Source organism: Haliotis asinina, chromosome 3 (genome assembly GCF_037392515.1).
Source record: "Haliotis asinina isolate JCU_RB_2024 chromosome 3, JCU_Hal_asi_v2, whole genome shotgun sequence".
Taxonomy (NCBI): Eukaryota; Metazoa; Mollusca; class Gastropoda; order Lepetellida; family Haliotidae; genus Haliotis; species Haliotis asinina.
In genome coordinates this window covers 38,969,912-38,994,482 of record NC_090282.1, presented here as the reverse complement: position 1 = coordinate 38,994,482, position 24,571 = coordinate 38,969,912, and the positions used below count along the sequence as shown (strand labels likewise).

Below are 24,571 nucleotides of genomic sequence, written 5' to 3'. Positions count from 1 at the left end.
TCACTCATTCACCCACTCAATGATCTTTTAGGGAAGCTAAGTGGTTAAAGCGTTTTATTGTTATGTCAGGGTCGGAGTTTGATTCCCAGTGTGTCCCATGTTGTAATATAGGTGGAAAGTGTGATGTAATACATTACTCACTCATTCACCCACTCAATGATCTTTTAGGGAAGCTAAGTGGTTAAAGCGTTTTATTGTTATGTCAGGGTTTGAGTTTGATTCCCAATGTGTCCCATGCTGTAATATAGGTGGAAAGTGTGATGTAATACATTACTCACTCATTCACCCACTCAATGATCTTTTAGGGAAGCTAAGTGGTTAAAGCGTTTTATTGTTATGTCAGGGTTTGAGTTTGATTCCCAGTGTGTCCCATGTTGTAATATAGGTGGAAAGTGTGATGTAATACATTACTCACTCATTCACCCACTCAATGATCTTTTAGGGAAGCTAAGTGGTTAAAGCGTTTTATTGTTATGTCAGGGTCGGAGTTTGATTCCCAGTGTGTCCCATGTTGTAATATAGTTGGAAAGTGTGATGTAATACATTACTCACTCATTCACCCACTCAATGATCTTTTAGGGAAGCTAAGTGGTTAAAGCGTTTTATTGTTATGTCAGGGTCGGAGTTTGATTCCCAGTGTGTCCCATGCTGTAATATAGTTGGAAAGTGTGATGTAATACATTACTCACTCATTCACCCACTCAATGATCTTTTAGGGAAGCTAAGTGGTTAAAGCGTTTTATTGTTATGTCAGGGTCGGAGTTTGATTCCCAGTGTGTCCCATGTTGTAATATAGGTGGAAAGTGTGATGTAATACATTACTCACTCATTCACCCACTCAATGATCTTTTAGGGAAGCTAAGTGGTTAAAGCGTTTTATTGTTATGTCAGGGTTTGAGTTTGATTCCCAATGTGTCCCATGCTGTAATATAGGTGGAAAGTGTGATGTAATACATTACTCACTCATTCACCCACTCAATGATCTTTTAGGGAAGCTAAGTGGTTAAAGCGTTTTATTGTTATGTCAGGGTTTGAGTTTGATTCCCAGTGTGTCCCATGTTGTAATATAGGTGGAAAGTGTGATGTAATACATTACTCACTCATTCACCCACTCAATGATCTTTTAGGGAAGCTAAGTGGTTAAAGCGTTTTATTGTTATGTCAGGGTCGGAGTTTGATTCCCAGTGTGTCCCATGTTGTAATATAGTTGGAAAGTGTGATGTAATACATTACTCACTCATTCACCCACTCAATGATCTTTTAGGGAAGCTAAGTGGTTAAAGCGTTTTATTGTTATGTCAGGGTCGGAGTTTGATTCCCAGTGTGTCCCATGCTGTAATATAGTTGGAAAGTGTGATGTAATACATTACTCACTCATTCACCCACTCAATGATCTTTTAGGGAAGCTAAGTGGTTAAAGCGTTTTATTGTTATGTCAGGGTCGGAGTTTGATTCCCAGTGTGTCCCATGTTGTAATATAGGTGGAAAGTGTGATGTAATACATTACTCACTCATTCACCCACTCAATGATCTTTTAGGGAAGCTAAGTGGTTAAAGCGTTTTATTGTTATGTCAGGGTTTGATTTTGATTCCCCATGTGTCCCATGCTGTAATATAGTTGGAAAGTGTGATGTAATACATTACTCACTCATTCACCCACTCAATGATCTTTTAGGGAAGCTAAGTGGTTAAAGCGTTTTATTGTTATGTCAGGGTTTGAGTTTGATTCCCAATGTGTCCCATGTTGTAATATAGTTGGAAAGTGTGATGTAATACATTACTCACTCATTCACCCACTCAATGATCTTTTAGGGAAGCTAAGTGGTTAAAGCGTTTTATTGTTATGTCAGGGTTGGAGTTTGATTCCCAGTGTGTCCCATGTTGTAATATAGGTGGAAAGTGTGATGTAATACATTACTCACTCATTCACCCACTCAATGATCTTTTAGGGAAGCTAAGTGGTTAAAGCGTTTTATTGTTATGTCAGGGTCGGAGTTTGATTCCCAGTGTGTCCCATGTTGTAATATAGGTGGAAAGTGTGATGTAATACATTACTCACTCATTCACCCACTCAATGATCTTTTAGGGAAGCTAAGTGGTTAAAGCGTTTTATTGTTATGTCAGGGTTTGAGTTTGATTCCCAATGTGTCCCATGCTGTAATATAGGTGGAAAGTGTGATGTAATACATTACTCACTCATTCACCCACTCAATGATCTTTTAGGGAAGCTAAGTGGTTAAAGCGTTTTATTGTTATGTCAGGGTTGGAGTTTGATTCCCAGTGTGTCCCATGTTGTAATATAGGTGGAAAGTGTGATGTAATACATTACTCACTCATTCACCCACTCAATGATCTTTTAGGGAAGCTAAGTGGTTAAAGCGTTTTATTGTTATGTCAGGGTCGGAGTTTGATTCCCAGTGTGTCCCATGTTGTAATATAGTTGGAAAGTGTGATGTAATACATTACTCACTCATTCACCCACTCAATGATCTTTTAGGGAAGCTAAGTGGTTAAAGCGTTTTATTGTTATGTCAGGGTTGGAGTTTGATTCCCAGTGTGTCCCATGTTGTAATATAGGTGGAAAGTGTGATGTAATACATTACTCACTCATTCACCCACTCAATGATCTTTTAGGGAAGCTAAGTGGTTAAAGCGTTTTATTGTTATGTCAGGGTCGGAGTTTGATTCCCAGTGTGTCCCATGTTGTAATATAGTTGGAAAGTGTGATGTAATACATTACTCACTCATTCACCCACTCAATGATCTTTTAGGGAAGCTAAGTGGTTAAAGCGTTTTATTGTTATGTCAGGGTCGGAGTTTGATTCCCAGTGTGTCCCATGCTGTAATATAGTTGGAAAGTGTGATGTAATACATTACTCACTCATTCACCCACTCAATGATCTTTTAGGGAAGCTAAGTGGTTAAAGCGTTTTATTGTTATGTCAGGGTTGGAGTTTGATTCCCAGTGTGTCCCATGTTGTAATATAGGTGGAAAGTGTGATGTAATACATTACTCACTCATTCACCCACTCAATGATCTTTTAGGGAAGCTAAGTGGTTAAAGCGTTTTATTGTTATGTCAGGGTCGGAGTTTGATTCCCAGTGTGTCCCATGTTGTAATATAGGTGGAAAGTGTGATGTAATACATTACTCACTCATTCACCCACTCAATGATCTTTTAGGGAAGCTAAGTGGTTAAAGCGTTTTATTGTTATGTCAGGGTTTGAGTTTGATTCCCAATGTGTCCCATGCTGTAATATAGGTGGAAAGTGTGATGTAATACATTACTCACTCATTCACCCACTCAATGATCTTTTAGGGAAGCTAAGTGGTTAAAGCGTTTTATTGTTATGTCAGGGTTTGAGTTTGATTCCCAGTGTGTCCCATGTTGTAATATAGGTGGAAAGTGTGATGTAATACATTACTCACTCATTCACCCACTCAATGATCTTTTAGGGAAGCTAAGTGGTTAAAGCGTTTTATTGTTATGTCAGGGTCGGAGTTTGATTCCCAGTGTGTCCCATGCTGTAATATAGTTGGAAAGTGTGATGTAATACATTACTCACTCATTCACCCACTCAATGATCTTTTAGGGAAGCTAAGTGGTTAAAGCGTTTTATTGTTATGTCAGGGTCGGAGTTTGATTCCCAGTGTGTCCCATGTTGTAATATAGGTGGAAAGTGTGATGTAATACATTACTCACTCATTCACCCACTCAATGATCTTTTAGGGAAGCTAAGTGGTTAAAGCGTTTTATTGTTATGTCAGGGTTTGATTTTGATTCCCCATGTGTCCCATGCTGTAATATAGTTGGAAAGTGTGATGTAATACATTACTCACTCATTCACCCACTCAATGATCTTTTAGGGAAGCTAAGTGGTTAAAGCGTTTTATTGTTATGTCAGGGTTTGAGTTTGGTTCCCAATGTGTCCCATGTTGTAATATAGTTGGAAAGTGTGATGTAATACATTACTCACTCATTCACCCACTCAATGATCTTTTAGGGAAGCTAAGTGGTTAAAGCGTTTTATTGTTATGTCAGGGTTGGAGTTTGATTCCCAGTGTGTCCCATGTTGTAATATAGGTGGAAAGTGTGATGTAATACATTACTCACTCATTCACCCACTCAATGATCTTTTAGGGAAGCTAAGTGGTTAAAGCGTTTTATTGTTATGTCAGGGTCGGAGTTTGATTCCCAGTGTGTCCCATGTTGTAATATAGGTGGAAAGTGTGATGTAATACATTACTCACTCATTCACCCACTCAATGATCTTTTAGGGAAGCTAAGTGGTTAAAGCGTTTTATTGTTATGTCAGGGTTTGAGTTTGATTCCCAATGTGTCCCATGCTGTAATATAGGTGGAAAGTGTGATGTAATACATTACTCACTCATTCACCCACTCAATGATCTTTTAGGGAAGCTAAGTGGTTAAAGCGTTTTATTGTTATGTCAGGGTTGGAGTTTGATTCCCAGTGTGTCCCATGTTGTAATATAGGTGGAAAGTGTGATGTAATACATTACTCACTCATTCACCCACTCAATGATCTTTTAGGGAAGCTAAGTGGTTAAAGCGTTTTATTGTTATGTCAGGGTCGGAGTTTGATTCCCAGTGTGTCCCATGTTGTAATATAGTTGGAAAGTGTGATGTAATACATTACTCACTCATTCACCCACTCAATGATCTTTTAGGGAAGCTAAGTGGTTAAAGCGTTTTATTGTTATGTCAGGGTCGGAGTTTGATTCCCAGTGTGTCCCATGCTGTAATATAGTTGGAAAGTGTGATGTAATACATTACTCACTCATTCACCCACTCAATGATCTTTTAGGGAAGCTAAGTGGTTAAAGCGTTTTATTGTTATGTCAGGGTCGGAGTTTGATTCCCAGTGTGTCCCATGTTGTAATATAGGTGGAAAGTGTGATGTAATACATTACTCACTCATTCACCCACTCAGTGATCTTTTAGGGAAGCTAAGTGGTTAAAGCGTTTTATTGTTATGTCAGGGTTTGATTTTGATTCCCCATGTGTCCCATGCTGTAATATAGTTGGAAAGTGTGATGTAATACATTACTCACTCATTCACCCACTCAATGATCTTTTAGGGAAGCTAAGTGGTTAAAGCGTTTTATTGTTATGTCAGGGTTTGAGTTTGGTTCCCAATGTGTCCCATGTTGTAATATAGTTGGAAAGTGTGATGTAATACATTACTCACTCATTCACCCACTCAATGATCTTTTAGGGAAGCTAAGTGGTTAAAGCGTTTTATTGTTATGTCAGGGTCGGAGTTTGATTCCCAATGTGTCCCATGTTGTAATATAGGTGGAAAGTGTGATGTAATACATTACTCACTCATTCACCCACTCAATGATCTTTTAGGGAAGCTAAGTGGTTAAAGCGTTTTATTGTTATGTCAGGGTCTGAGTTTGATTCCCGATGTGTCCCATGCTGTAATATAGTTGGAAAGTGTGATGTAATACATTACTCACTCATTCACCCACTCAATGATCTTTTAGGGAAGCTAAGTGGTTAAAGCGTTTTATTGTTATGTCAGGGTTTGAGTTTGATTCCCAATGTGTCCCATGCTGTAATATAGTTGGAAAGTGTGATGTAATACATTACTCACTCATTCACCCACTCAATGATCTTTTAGGGAAGCTAAGTGGTTAAAGCGTTTTATTGTTATGTCAGGGTCGGAGTTTGATTCCCAGTGTGTCCCATGTTGTAATATAGGTGGAAAGTGTGATGTAATACATTACTCACTCATTCACCCACTCAATGATCTTTTAGGGAAGCTAAGTGGTTAAAGCGTTTTATTGTTATGTCAGGGTCGGAGTTTGATTCCCAATGTTTCCCGTGTTGTAATATAGGTGGAAAGTGTGATGTAATACATTACTCACTCATTCACCCACTCAATGATCTTTTAGGGAAGCTAAGTGGTTAAAGCGTTTTATTGTTATGTCAGGGTTTGATTTTGATTCCCAATGTGTCCCATGCTGTAATATAGTTGGAAAGTGTGATGTAATACATTACTCACTCATTCACCCACTCAATGATCTTTTAGGGAAGCTAAGTGGTTAAAGCGTTTTATTGTTATGTCAGGGTTTGAGTTTGATTCCCAGTGTGTCCCATGTTGTAATATAGTTGGAAAGTGTGATGTAATACATTACTCACTCATTCACCCACTCAATGATCTTTTAGGGAAGCTAAGTGGTTAAAGCGTTTTATTGTTATGTCAGGGTTTGAGTTTGATTCCCAGTGTGTCCCATGTTGTAATATAGGTGGAAAGTGTGATGTAATACATTACTCACTCATTCACCCACTCAATGATCTTTTAGGGAAGCTAAGTGGTTAAAGCGTTTTATTGTTATGTCAGGGTCGGAGTTTGATTCCCAGTGTGTCCCATGTTGTAATATAGGTGGAAAGTGTGATGTAATACATTACTCACTCATTCACCCACTCAATGATCTTTTAGGGAAGCTAAGTGGTTAAAGCGTTTTATTGTTATGTCAGGGTTTGATTTTGATTCCCCATGTGTCCCATGCTGTAATATAGTTGGAAAGTGTGATGTAATACATTACTCACTCATTCACCCACTCAATGATCTTTTAGGGAAGCTAAGTGGTTAAAGCGTTTTATTGTTATGTCAGGGTTTGAGTTTGGTTCCCAATGTGTCCCATGTTGTAATATAGTTGGAAAGTGTGATGTAATACATTACTCACTCATTCACCCACTCAATGATCTTTTAGGGAAGCTAAGTGGTTAAAGCGTTTTATTGTTATGTCAGGGTTGGAGTTTGATTCCCAGTGTGTCCCATGTTGTAATATAGGTGGAAAGTGTGATGTAATACATTACTCACTCATTCACCCACTCAATGATCTTTTAGGGAAGCTAAGTGGTTAAAGCGTTTTATTGTTATGTCAGGGTCGGAGTTTGATTCCCAGTGTGTCCCATGTTGTAATATAGGTGGAAAGTGTGATGTAATACATTACTCACTCATTCACCCACTCAATGATCTTTTAGGGAAGCTAAGTGGTTAAAGCGTTTTATTGTTATGTCAGGGTTTGAGTTTGATTCCCAATGTGTCCCATGCTGTAATATAGGTGGAAAGTGTGATGTAATACATTACTCACTCATTCACCCACTCAATGATCTTTTAGGGAAGCTAAGTGGTTAAAGCGTTTTATTGTTATGTCAGGGTTTGAGTTTGATTCCCAGTGTGTCCCATGTTGTAATATAGGTGGAAAGTGTGATGTAATACATTACTCACTCATTCACCCACTCAATGATCTTTTAGGGAAGCTAAGTGGTTAAAGCGTTTTATTGTTATGTCAGGGTCGGAGTTTGATTCCCAGTGTGTCCCATGTTGTAATATAGTTGGAAAGTGTGATGTAATACATTACTCACTCATTCACCCACTCAATGATCTTTTAGGGAAGCTAAGTGGTTAAAGCGTTTTATTGTTATGTCAGGGTCGGAGTTTGATTCCCAATGTGTCCCATGCTGTAATATAGTTGGAAAGTGTGATGTAATACATTACTCACTCATTCACCCACTCAATGATCTTTTAGGGAAGCTAAGTGGTTAAAGCGTTTTATTGTTATGTCAGGGTCGGAGTTTGATTCCCAGTGTGTCCCATGTTGTAATATAGGTGGAAAGTGTGATGTAATACATTACTCACTCATTCACCCACTCAATGATCTTTTAGGGAAGCTAAGTGGTTAAAGCGTTTTATTGTTATGTCAGGGTCGGAGTTTGATTCCCAATGTTTCCCGTGTTGTAATATAGGTGGAAAGTGTGATGTAATACATTACTCACTCATTCACCCACTCAATGATCTTTTAGGGAAGCTAAGTGGTTAAAGCGTTTTATTGTTATGTCAGGGTTTGATTTTGATTCCCAATGTGTCCCATGCTGTAATATAGTTGGAAAGTGTGATGTAATACATTACTCACTCATTCACCCACTCAATGATCTTTTAGGGAAGCTAAGTGGTTAAAGCGTTTTATTGTTATGTCAGGGTTTGAGTTTGATTCCCAGTGTGTCCCATGTTGTAATATAGTTGGAAAGTGTGATGTAATACATTACTCACTCATTCACCCACTCAATGATCTTTTAGGGAAGCTAAGTGGTTAAAGCGTTTTATTGTTATGTCAGGGTTTGAGTTTGATTCCCAGTGTGTCCCATGTTGTAATATAGGTGGAAAGTGTGATGTAATACATTACTCACTCATTCACCCACTCAATGATCTTTTAGGGAAGCTAAGTGGTTAAAGCGTTTTATTGTTATGTCAGGGTCGGAGTTTGATTCCCAGTGTGTCCCATGTTGTAATATAGGTGGAAAGTGTGATGTAATACATTACTCACTCATTCACCCACTCAATGATCTTTTAGGGAAGCTAAGTGGTTAAAGCGTTTTATTGTTATGTCAGGGTTTGATTTTGATTCCCCATGTGTCCCATGCTGTAATATAGTTGGAAAGTGTGATGTAATACATTACTCACTCATTCACCCACTCAATGATCTTTTAGGGAAGCTAAGTGGTTAAAGCGTTTTATTGTTATGTCAGGGTTTGAGTTTGGTTCCCAATGTGTCCCATGTTGTAATATAGTTGGAAAGTGTGATGTAATACATTACTCACTCATTCACCCACTCAATGATCTTTTAGGGAAGCTAAGTGGTTAAAGCGTTTTATTGTTATGTCAGGGTTTGAGTTTGATTCCCAGTGTGTCCCATGTTGTAATATAGTTGGAAAGTGTGATGTAATACATTACTCACTCATTCACCCACTCAATGATCTTTTAGGGAAGCTAAGTGGTTAAAGCGTTTTATTGTTATGTCAGGGTTTGAGTTTGATTCCCAGTGTGTCCCATGTTGTAATATAGGTGGAAAGTGTGATGTAATACATTACTCACTCATTCACCCACTCAATGATCTTTTAGGGAAGCTAAGTGGTTAAAGCGTTTTATTGTTATGTCAGGGTCGGAGTTTGATTCCCAGTGTGTCCCATGTTGTAATATAGGTGGAAAGTGTGATGTAATACATTACTCACTCATTCACCCACTCAATGATCTTTTAGGGAAGCTAAGTGGTTAAAGCGTTTTATTGTTATGTCAGGGTTTGATTTTGATTCCCCATGTGTCCCATGCTGTAATATAGTTGGAAAGTGTGATGTAATACATTACTCACTCATTCACCCACTCAATGATCTTTTAGGGAAGCTAAGTGGTTAAAGCGTTTTATTGTTATGTCAGGGTTTGAGTTTGGTTCCCAATGTGTCCCATGTTGTAATATAGTTGGAAAGTGTGATGTAATACATTACTCACTCATTCACCCACTCAATGATCTTTTAGGGAAGCTAAGTGGTTAAAGCGTTTTATTGTTATGTCAGGGTTGGAGTTTGATTCCCAGTGTGTCCCATGTTGTAATATAGGTGGAAAGTGTGATGTAATACATTACTCACTCATTCACCCACTCAATGATCTTTTAGGGAAGCTAAGTGGTTAAAGCGTTTTATTGTTATGTCAGGGTCGGAGTTTGATTCCCAGTGTGTCCCATGTTGTAATATAGGTGGAAAGTGTGATGTAATACATTACTCACTCATTCACCCACTCAATGATCTTTTAGGGAAGCTAAGTGGTTAAAGCGTTTTATTGTTATGTCAGGGTTTGAGTTTGATTCCCAATGTGTCCCATGCTGTAATATAGGTGGAAAGTGTGATGTAATACATTACTCACTCATTCACCCACTCAATGATCTTTTAGGGAAGCTAAGTGGTTAAAGCGTTTTATTGTTATGTCAGGGTTTGAGTTTGATTCCCAGTGTGTCCCATGTTGTAATATAGGTGGAAAGTGTGATGTAATACATTACTCACTCATTCACCCACTCAATGATCTTTTAGGGAAGCTAAGTGGTTAAAGCGTTTTATTGTTATGTCAGGGTCGGAGTTTGATTCCCAGTGTGTCCCATGTTGTAATATAGTTGGAAAGTGTGATGTAATACATTACTCACTCATTCACCCACTCAATGATCTTTTAGGGAAGCTAAGTGGTTAAAGCGTTTTATTGTTATGTCAGGGTCGGAGTTTGATTCCCAGTGTGTCCCATGCTGTAATATAGTTGGAAAGTGTGATGTAATACATTACTCACTCATTCACCCACTCAATGATCTTTTAGGGAAGCTAAGTGGTTAAAGCGTTTTATTGTTATGTCAGGGTCGGAGTTTGATTCCCAGTGTGTCCCATGTTGTAATATAGGTGGAAAGTGTGATGTAATACATTACTCACTCATTCACCCACTCAGTGATCTTTTAGGGAAGCTAAGTGGTTAAAGCGTTTTATTGTTATGTCAGGGTTTGATTTTGATTCCCCATGTGTCCCATGCTGTAATATAGTTGGAAAGTGTGATGTAATACATTACTCACTCATTCACCCACTCAATGATCTTTTAGGGAAGCTAAGTGGTTAAAGCGTTTTATTGTTATGTCAGGGTTTGAGTTTGGTTCCCAATGTGTCCCATGTTGTAATATAGTTGGAAAGTGTGATGTAATACATTACTCACTCATTCACCCACTCAATGATCTTTTAGGGAAGCTAAGTGGTTAAAGCGTTTTATTGTTATGTCAGGGTCGGAGTTTGATTCCCAATGTGTCCCATGTTGTAATATAGGTGGAAAGTGTGATGTAATACATTACTCACTCATTCACCCACTCAATGATCTTTTAGGGAAGCTAAGTGGTTAAAGCGTTTTATTGTTATGTCAGGGTCGGAGTTTGATTCCCGATGTGTCCCATGCTGTAATATAGTTGGAAAGTGTGATGTAGTACATTACTCACTCATTCACCCACTCAATGATCTTTTAGGGAAGCTAAGTGGTTAAAGCGTTTTATTGTTATGTCAGGGTTTGAGTTTGACTCCCAATGTGTCCCATGCTGTAATATAGTTGGAAAGTGTGATGTAATACATTACTCACTCATTCACCCACTCAATGATCTTTTAGGGAAGCTAAGTGGTTAAAGCGTTTTATTGTTATGTCAGGGTCGGAGTTTGATTCCCAGTGTGTCTCATGTTGTAATATAGGTGGAAAGTGTGATGTAATACATTACTCACTCATTCACCCACTCAATGATCTTTTAGGGAAGCTAAGTGGTTAAAGCGTTTTATTGTTATGTCAGGGTCGGAGTTTGATTCCCAGTGTGTCCCATGTTGTAATATAGTTGGAAAGTGTGATGTAATACATTACTCACTCATTCACCCACTCAATGATCTTTTAGGGAAGCTAAGTGGTTAAAGCGTTTTATTGTTATGTCAGGGTCGGAGTTTGATTCCCAGTGTGTCCCATGCTGTAATATAGTTGGAAAGTGTGATGTAATACATTACTCACTCATTCACCCACTCAATGATCTTTTAGGGAAGCTAAGTGGTTAAAGCGTTTTATTGTTATGTCAGGGTTGGAGTTTGATTCCCAGTGTGTCCCATGTTGTAATATAGGTGGAAAGTGTGATGTAATACATTACTCACTCATTCACCCACTCAATGATCTTTTAGGGAAGCTAAGTGGTTAAAGCGTTTTATTGTTATGTCAGGGTTTGAGTTTGATTCCCAGTGTGTCCCATGTTGTAATATAGGTGGAAAGTGTGATGTAATACATTACTCACTCATTCACCCACTCAATGATCTTTTAGGGAAGCTAAGTGGTTAAAGCGTTTTATTGTTATGTCAGGGTTTGAGTTTGATTCCCAATGTGTCCCATGCTGTAATATAGGTGGAAAGTGTGATGTAATACATTACTCACTCATTCACCCACTCAATGATCTTTTAGGGAAGCTAAGTGGTTAAAGCGTTTTATTGTTATGTCAGGGTTTGAGTTTGATTCCCAGTGTGTCCCATGTTGTAATATAGGTGGAAAGTGTGATGTAATACATTACTCACTCATTCACCCACTCAATGATCTTTTAGGGAAGCTAAGTGGTTAAAGCGTTTTATTGTTATGTCAGGGTCGGAGTTTGATTCCCAGTGTGTCCCATGTTGTAATATAGTTGGAAAGTGTGATGTAATACATTACTCACTCATTCACCCACTCAATGATCTTTTAGGGAAGCTGAGTGGTTAAAGCGTTTTATTGTTATGTCAGGGTCGGAGTTTGATTCCCAGTGTGTCCCATGCTGTAATATAGTTGGAAAGTGTGATGTAATACATTACTCACTCATTCACCCACTCAATGATCTTTTAGGGAAGCTAAGTGGTTAAAGCGTTTTATTGTTATGTCAGGGTCGGAGTTTGATTCCCAGTGTGTCCCATGTTGTAATATTGGTGGAAAGTGTGATGTAATACATTACTCACTCATTCACCCACTCAATGATCTTTTAGGGAAGCTAAGTGGTTAAAGCGTTTTATTGTTATGTCAGGGTTTGATTTTGATTCCCAATGTGTCCCATGCTGTAATATAGTTGGAAAGTGTGATGTAATACATTACTCACTCATTCACCCACTCAATGATCTTTTAGGGAAGCTAAGTGGTTAAAGCGTTTTATTGTTATGTCAGGGTTGGAGTTTGATTCCCAATGTGTCCCATGTTGTAATATAGGTGGAAAGTGTGATGTAATACATTACTCACTCATTCACCCACTCAATGATCTTTTAGGGAAGCTAAGTGGTTAAAGCGTTTTATTGTTATGTCAGGGTCGGAGTTTGATTCCCAATGTGTCCCATGTTGTAATATAGGTGGAAAGTGTGATGTAATACATTACTCACTCATTCACCCACTCAATGATCTTTTAGGGAAGCTAAGTGGTTAAAGCGTTTTATTGTTATGTCAGGGTCTGAGTTTGATTCCCGATGTGTCCCATGCTGTAATATAGTTGGAAAGTGTGATGTAATACATTACTCACTCATTCACCCACTCAATGATCTTTTAGGGAAGCTAAGTGGTTAAAGCGTTTTATTGTTATGTCAGGGTTTGAGTTTGATTCCCAATGTGTCCCATGCTGTAATATAGTTGGAAAGTGTGATGTAATACATTACTCACTCATTCACCCACTCAATGATCTTTTAGGGAAGCTAAGTGGTTAAAGCGTTTTATTGTTATGTCAGGGTCGGAGTTTGATTCCCAGTGTGTCCCATGTTGTAATATAGGTGGAAAGTGTGATGTAATACATTACTCACTCATTCACCCACTCAATGATCTTTTAGGGAAGCTAAGTGGTTAAAGCGTTTTATTGTTATGTCAGGGTTGGAGTTTGATTCCCAATGTGTCCCATGTTGTAATATAGGTGGAAAGTGTGATGTAATACATTACTCACTCATTCACCCACTCAATGATCTTTTAGGGAAGCTAAGTGGTTAAAGCGTTTTATTGTTATGTCAGGGTCGGAGTTTGATTCCCAATGTGTCCCGTGTTGTAATATAGGTGGAAAGTGTGATGTAATACATTACTCACTCATTCACCCACTCAATGATCTTTTAGGGAAGCTAAGTGGTTAAAGCGTTTTATTGTTATGTCAGGGTTTGAGTTTGATTCCCAGTGTGTCCCATGCTGTAATATAGTTGGAAAGTGTGATGTAATACATTACTCACTCATTCACCCACTCAATGATCTTTTAGGGAAGCTAAGTGGTTAAAGCGTTTTATTGTTATGTCAGGGTCGGAGTTTGATTCCCAATGTGTCCCATGTTGTAATATAGTTGGAAAGTGTGATGTAATACATTACTCACTCATTCACCCACTCAATGATCTTTTAGGGAAGCTAAGTGGTTAAAGCGTTTTATTGTTATGTCAGGGTTTGAGTTTGATTCCCGATGTGTCCCATGTTGTAATATAGTTGGAAAGTGTGATGTAATACATTACTCACTCATTCACCCACTCAATGATCTTTTAGGGAAGCTAAGTGGTTAAAGCATTTTATTGTTATGTCAGGGTTTGAGTTTGATTCCCAATGTGTCCCATGCTGTAATATAGGTGGAAAGTGTGATGTAATACATTACTCACTCATTCACCCACTCAATGATCTTTTACTTATTTTGGGAAGTGTATAATGCACATCAATAAATGTTCATAACTGCTTATCTTCAACATGTTTAAGGAAAATTCAGATGATTACTATGTTTAGTCCTGCAAATTAGACATAGCCACTCCTGTTTACAAGGATGCTGGCTTGAGGGAGGATTGTGTCCAAGATGCTCAAGTCATCCAAAGACCTTAGGTTGATTCCACTTGTATGGACAATAAGTGAATTCTGTTTCTTGTGACCTCTTCACTAATGTTGCGAACGTGATGGCTCAAGTGATGCAGAACATACTCCCACTGTTTCTATGAGCTGAAGATGAAGATCGGGTTTAGAATTGATCTTGAGCAACCCAGTCTTGTTGTAGGAGGTGACTAACAGTATCTGGTGGTCAGGCGTGTTGATATATGTCATCATATCCTAATTACATAGATCATGCTGTTGATCACCGGATTGTCTTGTCCAGACTTGGTTATTTACAGACCAGTGCCACATGGTTGGAATATTGCTGAGCACAGCGTAAAACAACAAAGAAAGAAAACAAACTTTGAACTGGCTCGACTATCTGAGATTGATGTTTATTTTTTTTTTCACAGAGGCAGCTTTTATCAGGTGTCTCCTTACCCAGGCTTACGTCTTGTGTCCATCAATACCAACTACTGCAATAACCAGAACTGGTAAGCAGGGGTTTGAGAAATCTCATCGCCCAACACCCGGGATAAGTCAGTTTTCATTTTGGGCAGTCAGATAATGGTATCTTACTTGTCCGTGGACTACTGGATAATTTCCACTTATGGTTTCAAACTGCAAATAATCCTTGATTTAATTTCATATCTGGTCATAATGAAGCTATTAAAGTTTGCAGTAATCATAAAGTAGAGCTAGTAGAGAGTGAAATTGTCACTCTTTGATAAATAGTCCAGTAAACATTAACGTCATGCATTGTGTCAGAAAATCAAGGCAAGTGGATAATTAGTCAGGACAAGCTACTTTCTCGAAGTCACTTGCCCCATGGCAAGTGGCTTTTCAACATATTTTTGAATCCCCTGGGTAAGGATCAACCGGTCTATGAGGACATAACGCATGTATTTACAATTCGTAATTCCTGTCAAATTGTCAATTCTACACCTTCTGTTTTCTTATTTGGAACAAAGTTTGGAAAAATGTGATGGAAATATGTCACACATAATAATAAATGATTTTGAATGTTTGATTAAATATTGACTAACATAACAGCCAAATGATTAATAGTTAATGTGTGTTTGTAATTATCTACATTAATCACGGGTTATTACACAGAACACAATTGATGTTCAGTTGCTCGATGAATACGCTCGATGAATATGCTGTGGTTGGTCATATGTGAGATATACTTGCCCTTGTATGCAGAGAATCCTAGTGTTTAATCGTTAAAATAGTTTGAAAGTATTCCCATAGCTGTGAGAAGACATCAGGGACTGCTTTCCTAGCGACCATTACTGAGATGAACCTTAATTCCCATTCGTTATCACTGCACAAAGATTACGTTAGTGCTTTGTGAAAGGAGGCCGTGGTCCCCCACGCTCTAGTCTTAACATAAAACCTGATCCTTCAACCTCTAGGTGGCTGCTGCTTAACACGACTGACCCGGCCGGCCAGTTACAGTGGCTGGTGGATGTTCTCCAGGATGCTGAGATGAAGAAGGAGAAGGTTAGTACTGGGAATCAAGCCCTTCAGGGAAAGGGACTGTTTAGTGGCCTTGTGGTTGATGCTTTTGTTCATCATGCAAAAGACTCAGGTTCAAATCCCCACATGGGTACAATGCGTGAAGCCCAAATCTGGTGTACCTAGCTGTGATATGTGAATACAGATTATGATTTTATTGCTGTATGATTATATTGTGATATGACCTATGCCGATGAAGGTCCAGGGTATAATAGGCATGAAAGGCGACTATGCTTGTCTTAGAGGCGACTAATGGGATCGAGTGGTCAGGTTCCCAATTACACAGACCTATGCTCATGCTGTTGATCACTCTGTTTCTTGGTCCAGACTTGATTATTTACACACTGCCCCCATATTACTGGAATGTTGCTGTGTGTGGTGTAAAGCTAAACCCACTCACTCACTCACTCACTCACTGTGATATGGGTACTGCTGTAAGAATCTATGTAGCATTTGAGATACTTGCCTACTCCACCACCTGCGATGGGTTATTTTCGACCTGGACTCCCAGATCCTGATATCCACCTGCCCAAAAGGTTGGGCTAAATTTTAAACATATATATGATGATATTCACCATATTTCAGGATAATAAATCATTATCAATTTGCTCTTAAATATAAAGTATATGTGTAAATTTTTGGTCAGGGATGGCTGTGTGGTCTAGCTGAAATTTTTGGGAGTTCCAAACTCAGTTTCAATACAGACAGACAGATTCTCAAATTCATCTGCCCAACGGTCAGGTTAAAATTTAGACACATATATATATATCAAAAATATTTTGTGGGCAGGTGAGTTGTTTTGTCAGGGCTGGCAAGGTTTAAATCTAACTGAAATTTTTGAGAGTTCCATACTCTGTCAACAGTAATTAGTATATCATACCATATGTCACTTACCTGGTTGTTCATCATTGGTACGGCAACAGAGTGGTTCGTTACACTCTGCCTTGGCTCCAGGTTGGAAGAAGGAGTCAAAGTGGATGTCAGATATGGAGCACTCGCAGCTTCGGGGATCCCTTCTGGAAACATTATATTAATGGTTGTTACTCTGCTCTATGGTTGTATGATTGTATTATTGTATGATTGTATTGTGTGATTGTAGGTGCATATTCTGGGTCATATGCCCCCTGGGATCAGTGATTGTCTGAAGGCGTGGAGCTGGAACTACTATAACATTGTGAACAGGTGATAATCAAAGTTCATTGACAGGGTTGTTAGATTCACTGCCTTCTATCAGTACACATGCAGCATCACATTGAAAAGCACATATGTTGAGTACTTGAACATCATCGAGAAGCACATGATATCACATCAAAAAACACTGGGCATCATATTGAGAGACACATACAATGTTCAGAGGTGCATGAGCATCACATGATGTAAGTAAAGAAGTGCTTGGGCATTACATTCAGAAACACTTGAGCAACACATTAAGATGCACTCAAGCATCACATTAAGACACACTTGAGCATCACATTAAGAAACACATGATACCACATAATGAAACACATGAGCTTCACATTAAGAGGCACAGGTTGTCACTTTAAGAAACACATGATATATAAGGAAAAATTTCAGCATCAGTATTTTGTTGTTTAAAACTGCACTCAATAATTTTTCAGCTATTCACCTACACTTTACAGTCAACAGAGGAGAAGTAAAGCAGAGCACCTTTACTGCATCAGTACTGTTATATCTAGATAGTGTAGTGCAATAAGTGATATCTCAGTGCATGATAAGAAGTACACAGTATAAATACTTAGCACACATTTTCAGTGAAATATCACTTGATGAAACAAGGCAGATCTTCCAGATAACAACTTCTTTATTTTCTTTCTGACTGGAACATTACTGACTTGGTTAACACATGTTATTGGTTCCCAGTTGCACAGATCGATGTTCATGCTTTTGATCACTGGATTGTGTGGTCCAGACTTGATAATTTACGGACGACCGCCATATAGCTGGAATACTGTTGAGTGCGGCATAAAACTATAGTCACTCCTCACTCTTCCTCCTACTTCAAGACCTAGCCCAGAATCACTGTGAGAAACAAGTACAGAACTTGTTATCTGTGATACTTGTTAGGTATTACTACACAAACTTCTAAATGCCTTTGAAGAATTTCATCATGTGTTTAATTTTCATTTTTGTCTCATATTCCAGAGAAGAGGTGTTCATTCTTTCTACTTTGAATAGGCTTTTGTGAAATTTTGTTTGTTAGAAATAAATAGATTAACTGTCGATTTCATGGCCTTTTTCATTTCAGATTTGAAAGTACCATAGCCGCCCAGTTTTTTGGACACACTCACCGAGATGAGTTTGAAGTGTTTTATGACAATGTGAACTTCAGCCGCCCAGTAAGCATGGCGTACATTGTGCCAAGCATCACACCTTACCCAAACTTGAACCTTGGATACAGGATCTATGAGCTGGATGCCAACCGCTCTGGATGTTCTTGGGTAAGAGTTACCTTTCCTTGGTGTATCCTTGATATTTGTTCATGTTCTTGTTCTGTAAACAAACATCAAAGTACATCAACCCTTGGGCCTTGTGGGACCAGTGAACAATGTATTTATCTTACAAAACACCTCAATGTTAATTATGAGTAATTTAAGCGTGGGTACAACATTTGTTTGTTGCCATTGGTAGATTTTGCAGACTACAATAAAACCAGATTTAGAGTTATCTCCCTTCCATTGATTTGCATTTGGAAAACATCTGTAATTTCTGTACATCATATGTGATTTAATGTTATTTGAGATAAAGAATTACTGTACGTAAGTACCAAATGAGTGTTCTCTATTTGGAAGCTGTCCGCCTATAAGTTTCAGTTATTGATTTCAGGCAAGTTGTAAAGATAATAAGTCTTTTAATGCATCAGTAGGTACCTAAAGTGAGTGCATATGCCTCAATATATATAATATAGGTCAAAATATTGATACTTTATGTGCCCTACATGGGGTATGTGGGTTTGCTTACATGTACATCTTACCACATGCCCCTTGAGATACCTCACAACGATAGTTTTTTGTTGGCACATAAATCTTTGACATTTATTACTGCAAACCCTACTAGTCATATCTTGTGTTGACCCTTTCAAATACCTGATAGTTGATGATCAGTTGATTAGGATCTGACCTGGCTGATTTGTCGGTCGTCCTGTAACAGTGACAATCATTCCTTATGCTCATAGAGTCACTGACTTGCCTGGTCCAAACATGATGACTATGTATGGGCAGCAAGGTTATACTGGGAATAGTTCCTTTTGATGATCCCACAGAAAACATGTTATTGTTTGACACCAGTGCATAATCTTTGACATATGTGAATAATCTTTAACATATGGCCATAATCTTTTAAACAAGAGCATAATTATATTATCCTAGACATTTGTACAGCACCAATATCCAGTTTGCCAGTTCAACTGCTTTGTTTTTCCATGATCATTGGATGTCCATCACAATGGCACATCATATTTCAATCTCAACTCCCTGGGGAGTATACAACTCTTGCTGCCATCTAGGTGCATCGAATTAATGTGGCTCTCCCATCCTTACGAGGTACCCATTCTCAGCTGGGTGGACTGGGAGACATAGTCACAGTACTTTGTCCAAGTTTACTGCACGTTGCTGTACCCACAACTAGGTGTTTGCACATGTTCATGTGGCCTCCATCTGGTCATCTACCAATGAATTTGTGGGTTCTTTTAAGTGCACAGGGTTGTGTACTGCCCACTAGGGGTTGTGACAACACTGAAAGAAGCTGCACACAATGTTGACTCAAAGGTTTTCTACACCTGGTCACTGGTGGGCTCAATCCCAGCACCTCCAAGCTCACTGGATTACTAGCCTGGCACATTAGACAGCTCGGCCACTGAGCCCCCACATTTGACACTATAGCATCATGTTTGACACGAGAGCATAATGTTTGACACACTTGCATAATGTTTGAATTTTTGGTTTTTAAAGATTGTTACATGTTTTAGTTGCGTCTTATTCCAGAGTGTGTTGGATCATGAGACCTATATCCTGAACCTGACCCAGGCCAACAGTGCAAGCAGTCCTCCCCAGTGGCAGCTGGAGTACACAGCCAAGGTACGCTATACATACCATACCACCTGCACTCTGTCTAGATCAGCCTTGTACACAAAGTACTTTCAGCCATTTTAAGGCCTTACTACATTTTGCAACACCACCTTTGCAATCCTGGATCAGAGTATGAATTTGACCATGTTTCCATGGTATGTATGTCTGGCCCTTGATGATCTCTGTTAGAATCGGTCTTCAGCAGCCTCTGCTGGTTGTACAAAGTTAAAAAAGGATATGATGGTCAGGCAAGCTGACTTGGCTGGTGCATGTCATCATGTCCTACTTGGGAATATTGATGCTCATGACGTCAGTCACTGCAATATCTGAACAAGATCATTATTTACAGATTATCATGTTGCTTGAAATTTGCTCAGTGTACCTCTAATAGTTATGAAGCTTTATCTCAACTGAAGTTTTGTCTTTTTACACTATATTGCATGCAACACCTAGAATTAGCCATTAACTACCTTACTTAGGGCATACCTTACTTAGCCAACTATTTTATCACTGAGGCCTTGTGGGGCGAACGTGTGGAGTCTATATATCCACCTCTTCGAGTTCGAGTGATCTCCTCTTTTGGGTGGTGCTAACAAGCTCAGGGTCTTGTCTGAGTTGTGCGATGATCTCATAGATGAGATCTGATTTGCCATGTTCTTCTGAATTGAAGTGAATCGCAACAGGTTTGTCTCTGTTGTTTTTGATGTCAGTGAAGTGTTCATTCAGCCTCGTTTTGAAGCATCGTTTGTTTTCCCTACATATTGTTTTTTGCACCTTTTGCAGGTGAACAGATAACTCACATTTTTGTTGGAGCATCTATATTGTCGTTTGCGGTATTAGACAGCAGACACGGTACTGTGGAAGGTCTCTGATCGGTTTATTATGATGCAGATTTTGCAGTTGTGTTTATTACACAGGTCGTCGATGAATGAGACTACCCAGCTGCTGATCTGTGGCAAAGTTTTGGGTATTCTAGTGAGGCTTGTACCAGAAGATCCTTAAGGGTTTTGTTTCTCCTGTAGGCTGCAATGTGGAGTGAGTTTAACACTTTTTGGTATATTTCTGATCCAGATACTAGATGCCATCGCTTCTGGATGATGGCGTTGAGCTCCATGTTCACAGGGTTGAAATCGCAAAGAAAGACCATGGCTTTTTGTTTGGTCTTAGACGGTCTTATAGGGGGTGCCAGGAGGGTCTTCCTGTCCTTGCTGTCAGCCTTATGTTTGTTCTGTTGTATCAATCTTTTGGGGTATCCTTGCTTGAGGTAGACATTTATGAGGTTGAGGCTGTGTTTTTCGTACTCCTCAGTGGAAGAGCAGATATGTTTTAGTCTAAGGAACTGACTGTATGGGCCCTTAGTTTTGACATGTCTAGGGTGACATGACGTCTACAACAGGTAAGAGTGTGTGTCAGTTGGCTTGCAATACAAAGAAAAGCATAACCTGTTGTTCTCTTTGTCTAGACTAACCCATGTGTCTAGAAAAGCTACCTTATTAGGTGAAAATTCAGCTGTGAATTTTATAATGGGATGAGCTTCATTAAGGAATTCAATGAAGGCTTGTAGGCAGTACAATGAAGCGCATGTAGATGAGCGGTTGGTCAGCGTGTAGTGAGAGGAGTTTAGTTTCTATTTACCCCATAAATATACCGGCATATGATGGTACTAGGTTGGTGCCCATAGCTGTGCCTCTTGCCTGCAGGTAGTGTTGGCCATTAAAAACGAAATTGTTTTTGTGAAGTACAGTTTTTAGAAGGCCCAGAATGCCGGCAGCACTGATTTGCCAGTTGGACATGTGTCTACGAATTGCTCTAGCGACAGCTAACAGTCCCTCTTTGTTAGGGATGTTGGTGTAGAGAGATATGACGTCTAGTGTGACTAGGAGGACGTCCTGGTCAACCGAAATAGACAGTGACTCCAATCTTTGTATAAAGTGAGTGGTGTCCCGGCCGTAGCTGGGATATTGCGAGACGAACTCTCTTATGTGTTTGTCCACAAAGCTACTGACTGCTACTGGGAGTATTGCCACTTATAATAGGGCGGTCCGGGCTTTTGCCAGGTGTGAGTTTAAGTCAGTCAGTTGAAGTGAGGCAACATTCGCTAGAGAGGGACACTGGTTGACAGCTCGACTTTTACCCCACAAGGAAGCACATGAGAGACACATGTGATTTCTTTATAATTACCTCTGTTCACCCAGCAGTGAATAGGTAACCAATGGGATAAGATGGTCATATTACTGTTTACCTTCTAACACCTCACAGTCAACTTGGACCTGTGAAGATCCGGGATAGAAAAGGCCTTCAGCACCCCATGGCTGCAGTAAAAGGTGACTATGTTTATCGTACGAGGCGACTAGCAGGATCGGGTGGTCCAACTCATCTACTTGGCTGACACATGTCATCAGTTCCCAATTGTAGAGATCGATGCTCCTGTTGTTGATAACTGGATTGTCTGGTCCAGACTTGATTATTTACAGACTGCCGCCATATAGCTGGAATATTGCTGAGTGCAGCATAAAACTAAACTCACTCACTCACTCACAGTCAGCTTGGGTCAGACAGGGTAGAACTGTTTGTGTTTTGCATATTACTGTCCTCAGCGCTACTGAGCATCTTTGATTTGGATATTAGGAGCTCCACAAGTGTATCATGTTTACTATTTTGCAGAGCACATACAACATGGAGTCACTGTATCCCAAAGATTGGAGTAATCTTATCTACCGAATGAGAGACAACTCCACACTGTTCCAGACTTATTACAGGTAGGGGAGATAACTGGCATCTGTGTGTACATCACTCGAGCAATAATGATAGTAGAACTGGAGACACATTCAATATAAATACCTACATCTCATTAGCTCATATATTTATAGGTCAAGCTAATTAAAAAATGTAATGAAAAAAGTATTCTCACACTCACTCACTCACTCACTCACTCACTCACTCACTCACTTACTGATTTAGTAACTCCTTCATATCAGTAATATGGATATGGTCAAAATGAAGAATATTCACTGGTATGATTTTTCTCGTTTCAGTCTGTACTACAAATCTCATCCCACTGACACATGTGATGACAAATGTCGCAGAGATCTGCTGTGCGCCCTCAAATCCGGACGGTCCTATGATTCAAGACTGTGTTCTGATCTCTAGATATTGACCACTAAATATTCTTGGGTGGTACACCCTTGTGTCATGGTGTGACACATATACACACTGCATACAACAGAGTAGAAACAGCTGGTTTTGTTTCTAAGATCTGGAAAAGAAGAATTATGCTAAAGTCAGACCAATTTTATTTCCTGTTTTATGGATTTCTGTCCTCAGAAGACCTAAAGGCAGGAGGAAAAAAAAAAGATAGAAATCACCAATCAAATTAATTTTCCTTTTAAAGACTCAAAGTGTTAACTATTTGAAATTTATAGGGAATGAATCTTCAAAACAGTTTACATTTTTGGCTAATTAAAATGTTAAGATTATAATTTTTAGCAGAGAAAATCAGTTTTGCTTTTTTTTATCCCCCTGGCATGTAATGCGGGGGGTTATAGTCGACGCCTCATCTGTCCGTAATCATTTTGTTTCCGGAGCATAACCCAGAAACCGTTCAATATTTTTCGACCAAACATGATAGATATGATAATCTCAACCTATAGTTATGCCTTTTGCTATTTACAGAGTTTGGGCATTTTTATTTTTTTATGTTTTTCCATGGAACATTTTGGTGTTAGTCTAATGGTGGGGTGGGCTTCGTTTCCAGAGCAGAACTCAAAAACCATTCAATATTTTACTGCAAAACTTGGTAGATATGTGTGACAGACCCCAAAGTGGTGCCTTTTGCTATTTACAGGTTTTTGTGATTTATTATTTTCTCGGTTTCCATGGAAACATTTCAGACTTTGTTTTGGGAGCACAACTCGAAAACCATTTCATATCTTTCAGAAGATTTTGGCAGCTATAGGAGACAGATCTTGAAATGGTGACGTTCTCTGATTTCAGATAGATAGCATTTACATTTTTCATGAATTCCATGGAAGCAATTCAGACTTTGTCTAAAAACACAATAAGTAACTGTCATATGATTTGTCCTTTCAAATATGTGGGGGCCGGGGGGATATGTCATCTTCTGATGACTCTTGTTTCTTATTATTGAAACAAATGTGACTGGCAGATCTGTAAAACAAGAAATACAATTGATCTGGTCTAATGATTATATGTAGTCAACCTATCTTTTTCTGGAAATGAAAAGCTCTTTGTTATTTAGATTAATGTCAAACCTACAGAATACTGGATACCTACCAGCCATATTATTTAGTGTCACGCAATGTTAACCCTAACACTAAACCTTAGCCTAAACCTAAACGTCACACTTTACCTCAAAGTAAACATGTACTTTCAAAGATGGCAGAAGGTATCCATTATTTTGTAGTCCTACCAGATTAAAGCAGGGTAATGTTTGAAATCCTTACATCATCTGAATATACTTCGTTTACTATTCCAGGAAATCAACGGTCCTGCATGACATGATACTTTAGGACACAACATGACTAAATTACCATGTTACCTAGTTACTTGGGCTCAGTTTTATAGCTGGATGACTGGTTGATGTATTTCGCCACACAATATTTCAGGTATATGGTGGCAGTCTGTAAATAATTGAGTATTAACCAGACAATCCAGTGATCTGCAGAAAGAGTGGCATTTTATGTAAATGATGTCAATCAAGGAATTAGGATATCAAGTCATGTTTTACAAAATAACAGAGTTGGTAGTTTAGATCCTGAGGGTATTTCT

At 38.9% G+C, this 24,571-nt stretch overlaps 1 protein-coding gene across 1 annotated transcript in view; it reads left to right on the top strand.

Annotated features, from left to right (window-relative positions):
• LOC137277971 (sphingomyelin phosphodiesterase-like) overlaps window positions 1-23,841 on the top strand; it is a 93,310-nt gene extending 69,469 nt beyond the window's left edge. The window contains exons 8-14 of the mRNA XM_067809990.1: window positions 14,591-14,671; window positions 15,596-15,683; window positions 16,798-16,880; window positions 17,965-18,157; window positions 19,700-19,792; window positions 22,448-22,542; window positions 22,819-23,841. Coding sequence (XP_067666091.1) covers window positions 14,591-14,671; window positions 15,596-15,683; window positions 16,798-16,880; window positions 17,965-18,157; window positions 19,700-19,792; window positions 22,448-22,542; window positions 22,819-22,933 — 748 coding nt within the window. The 3' untranslated portion in view covers window positions 22,934-23,841. The remainder of the gene's footprint in view (window positions 1-14,590; window positions 14,672-15,595; window positions 15,684-16,797; window positions 16,881-17,964; window positions 18,158-19,699; window positions 19,793-22,447; window positions 22,543-22,818) is intronic.
• Window positions 23,842-24,571: the final 730 nt, after the last annotated feature.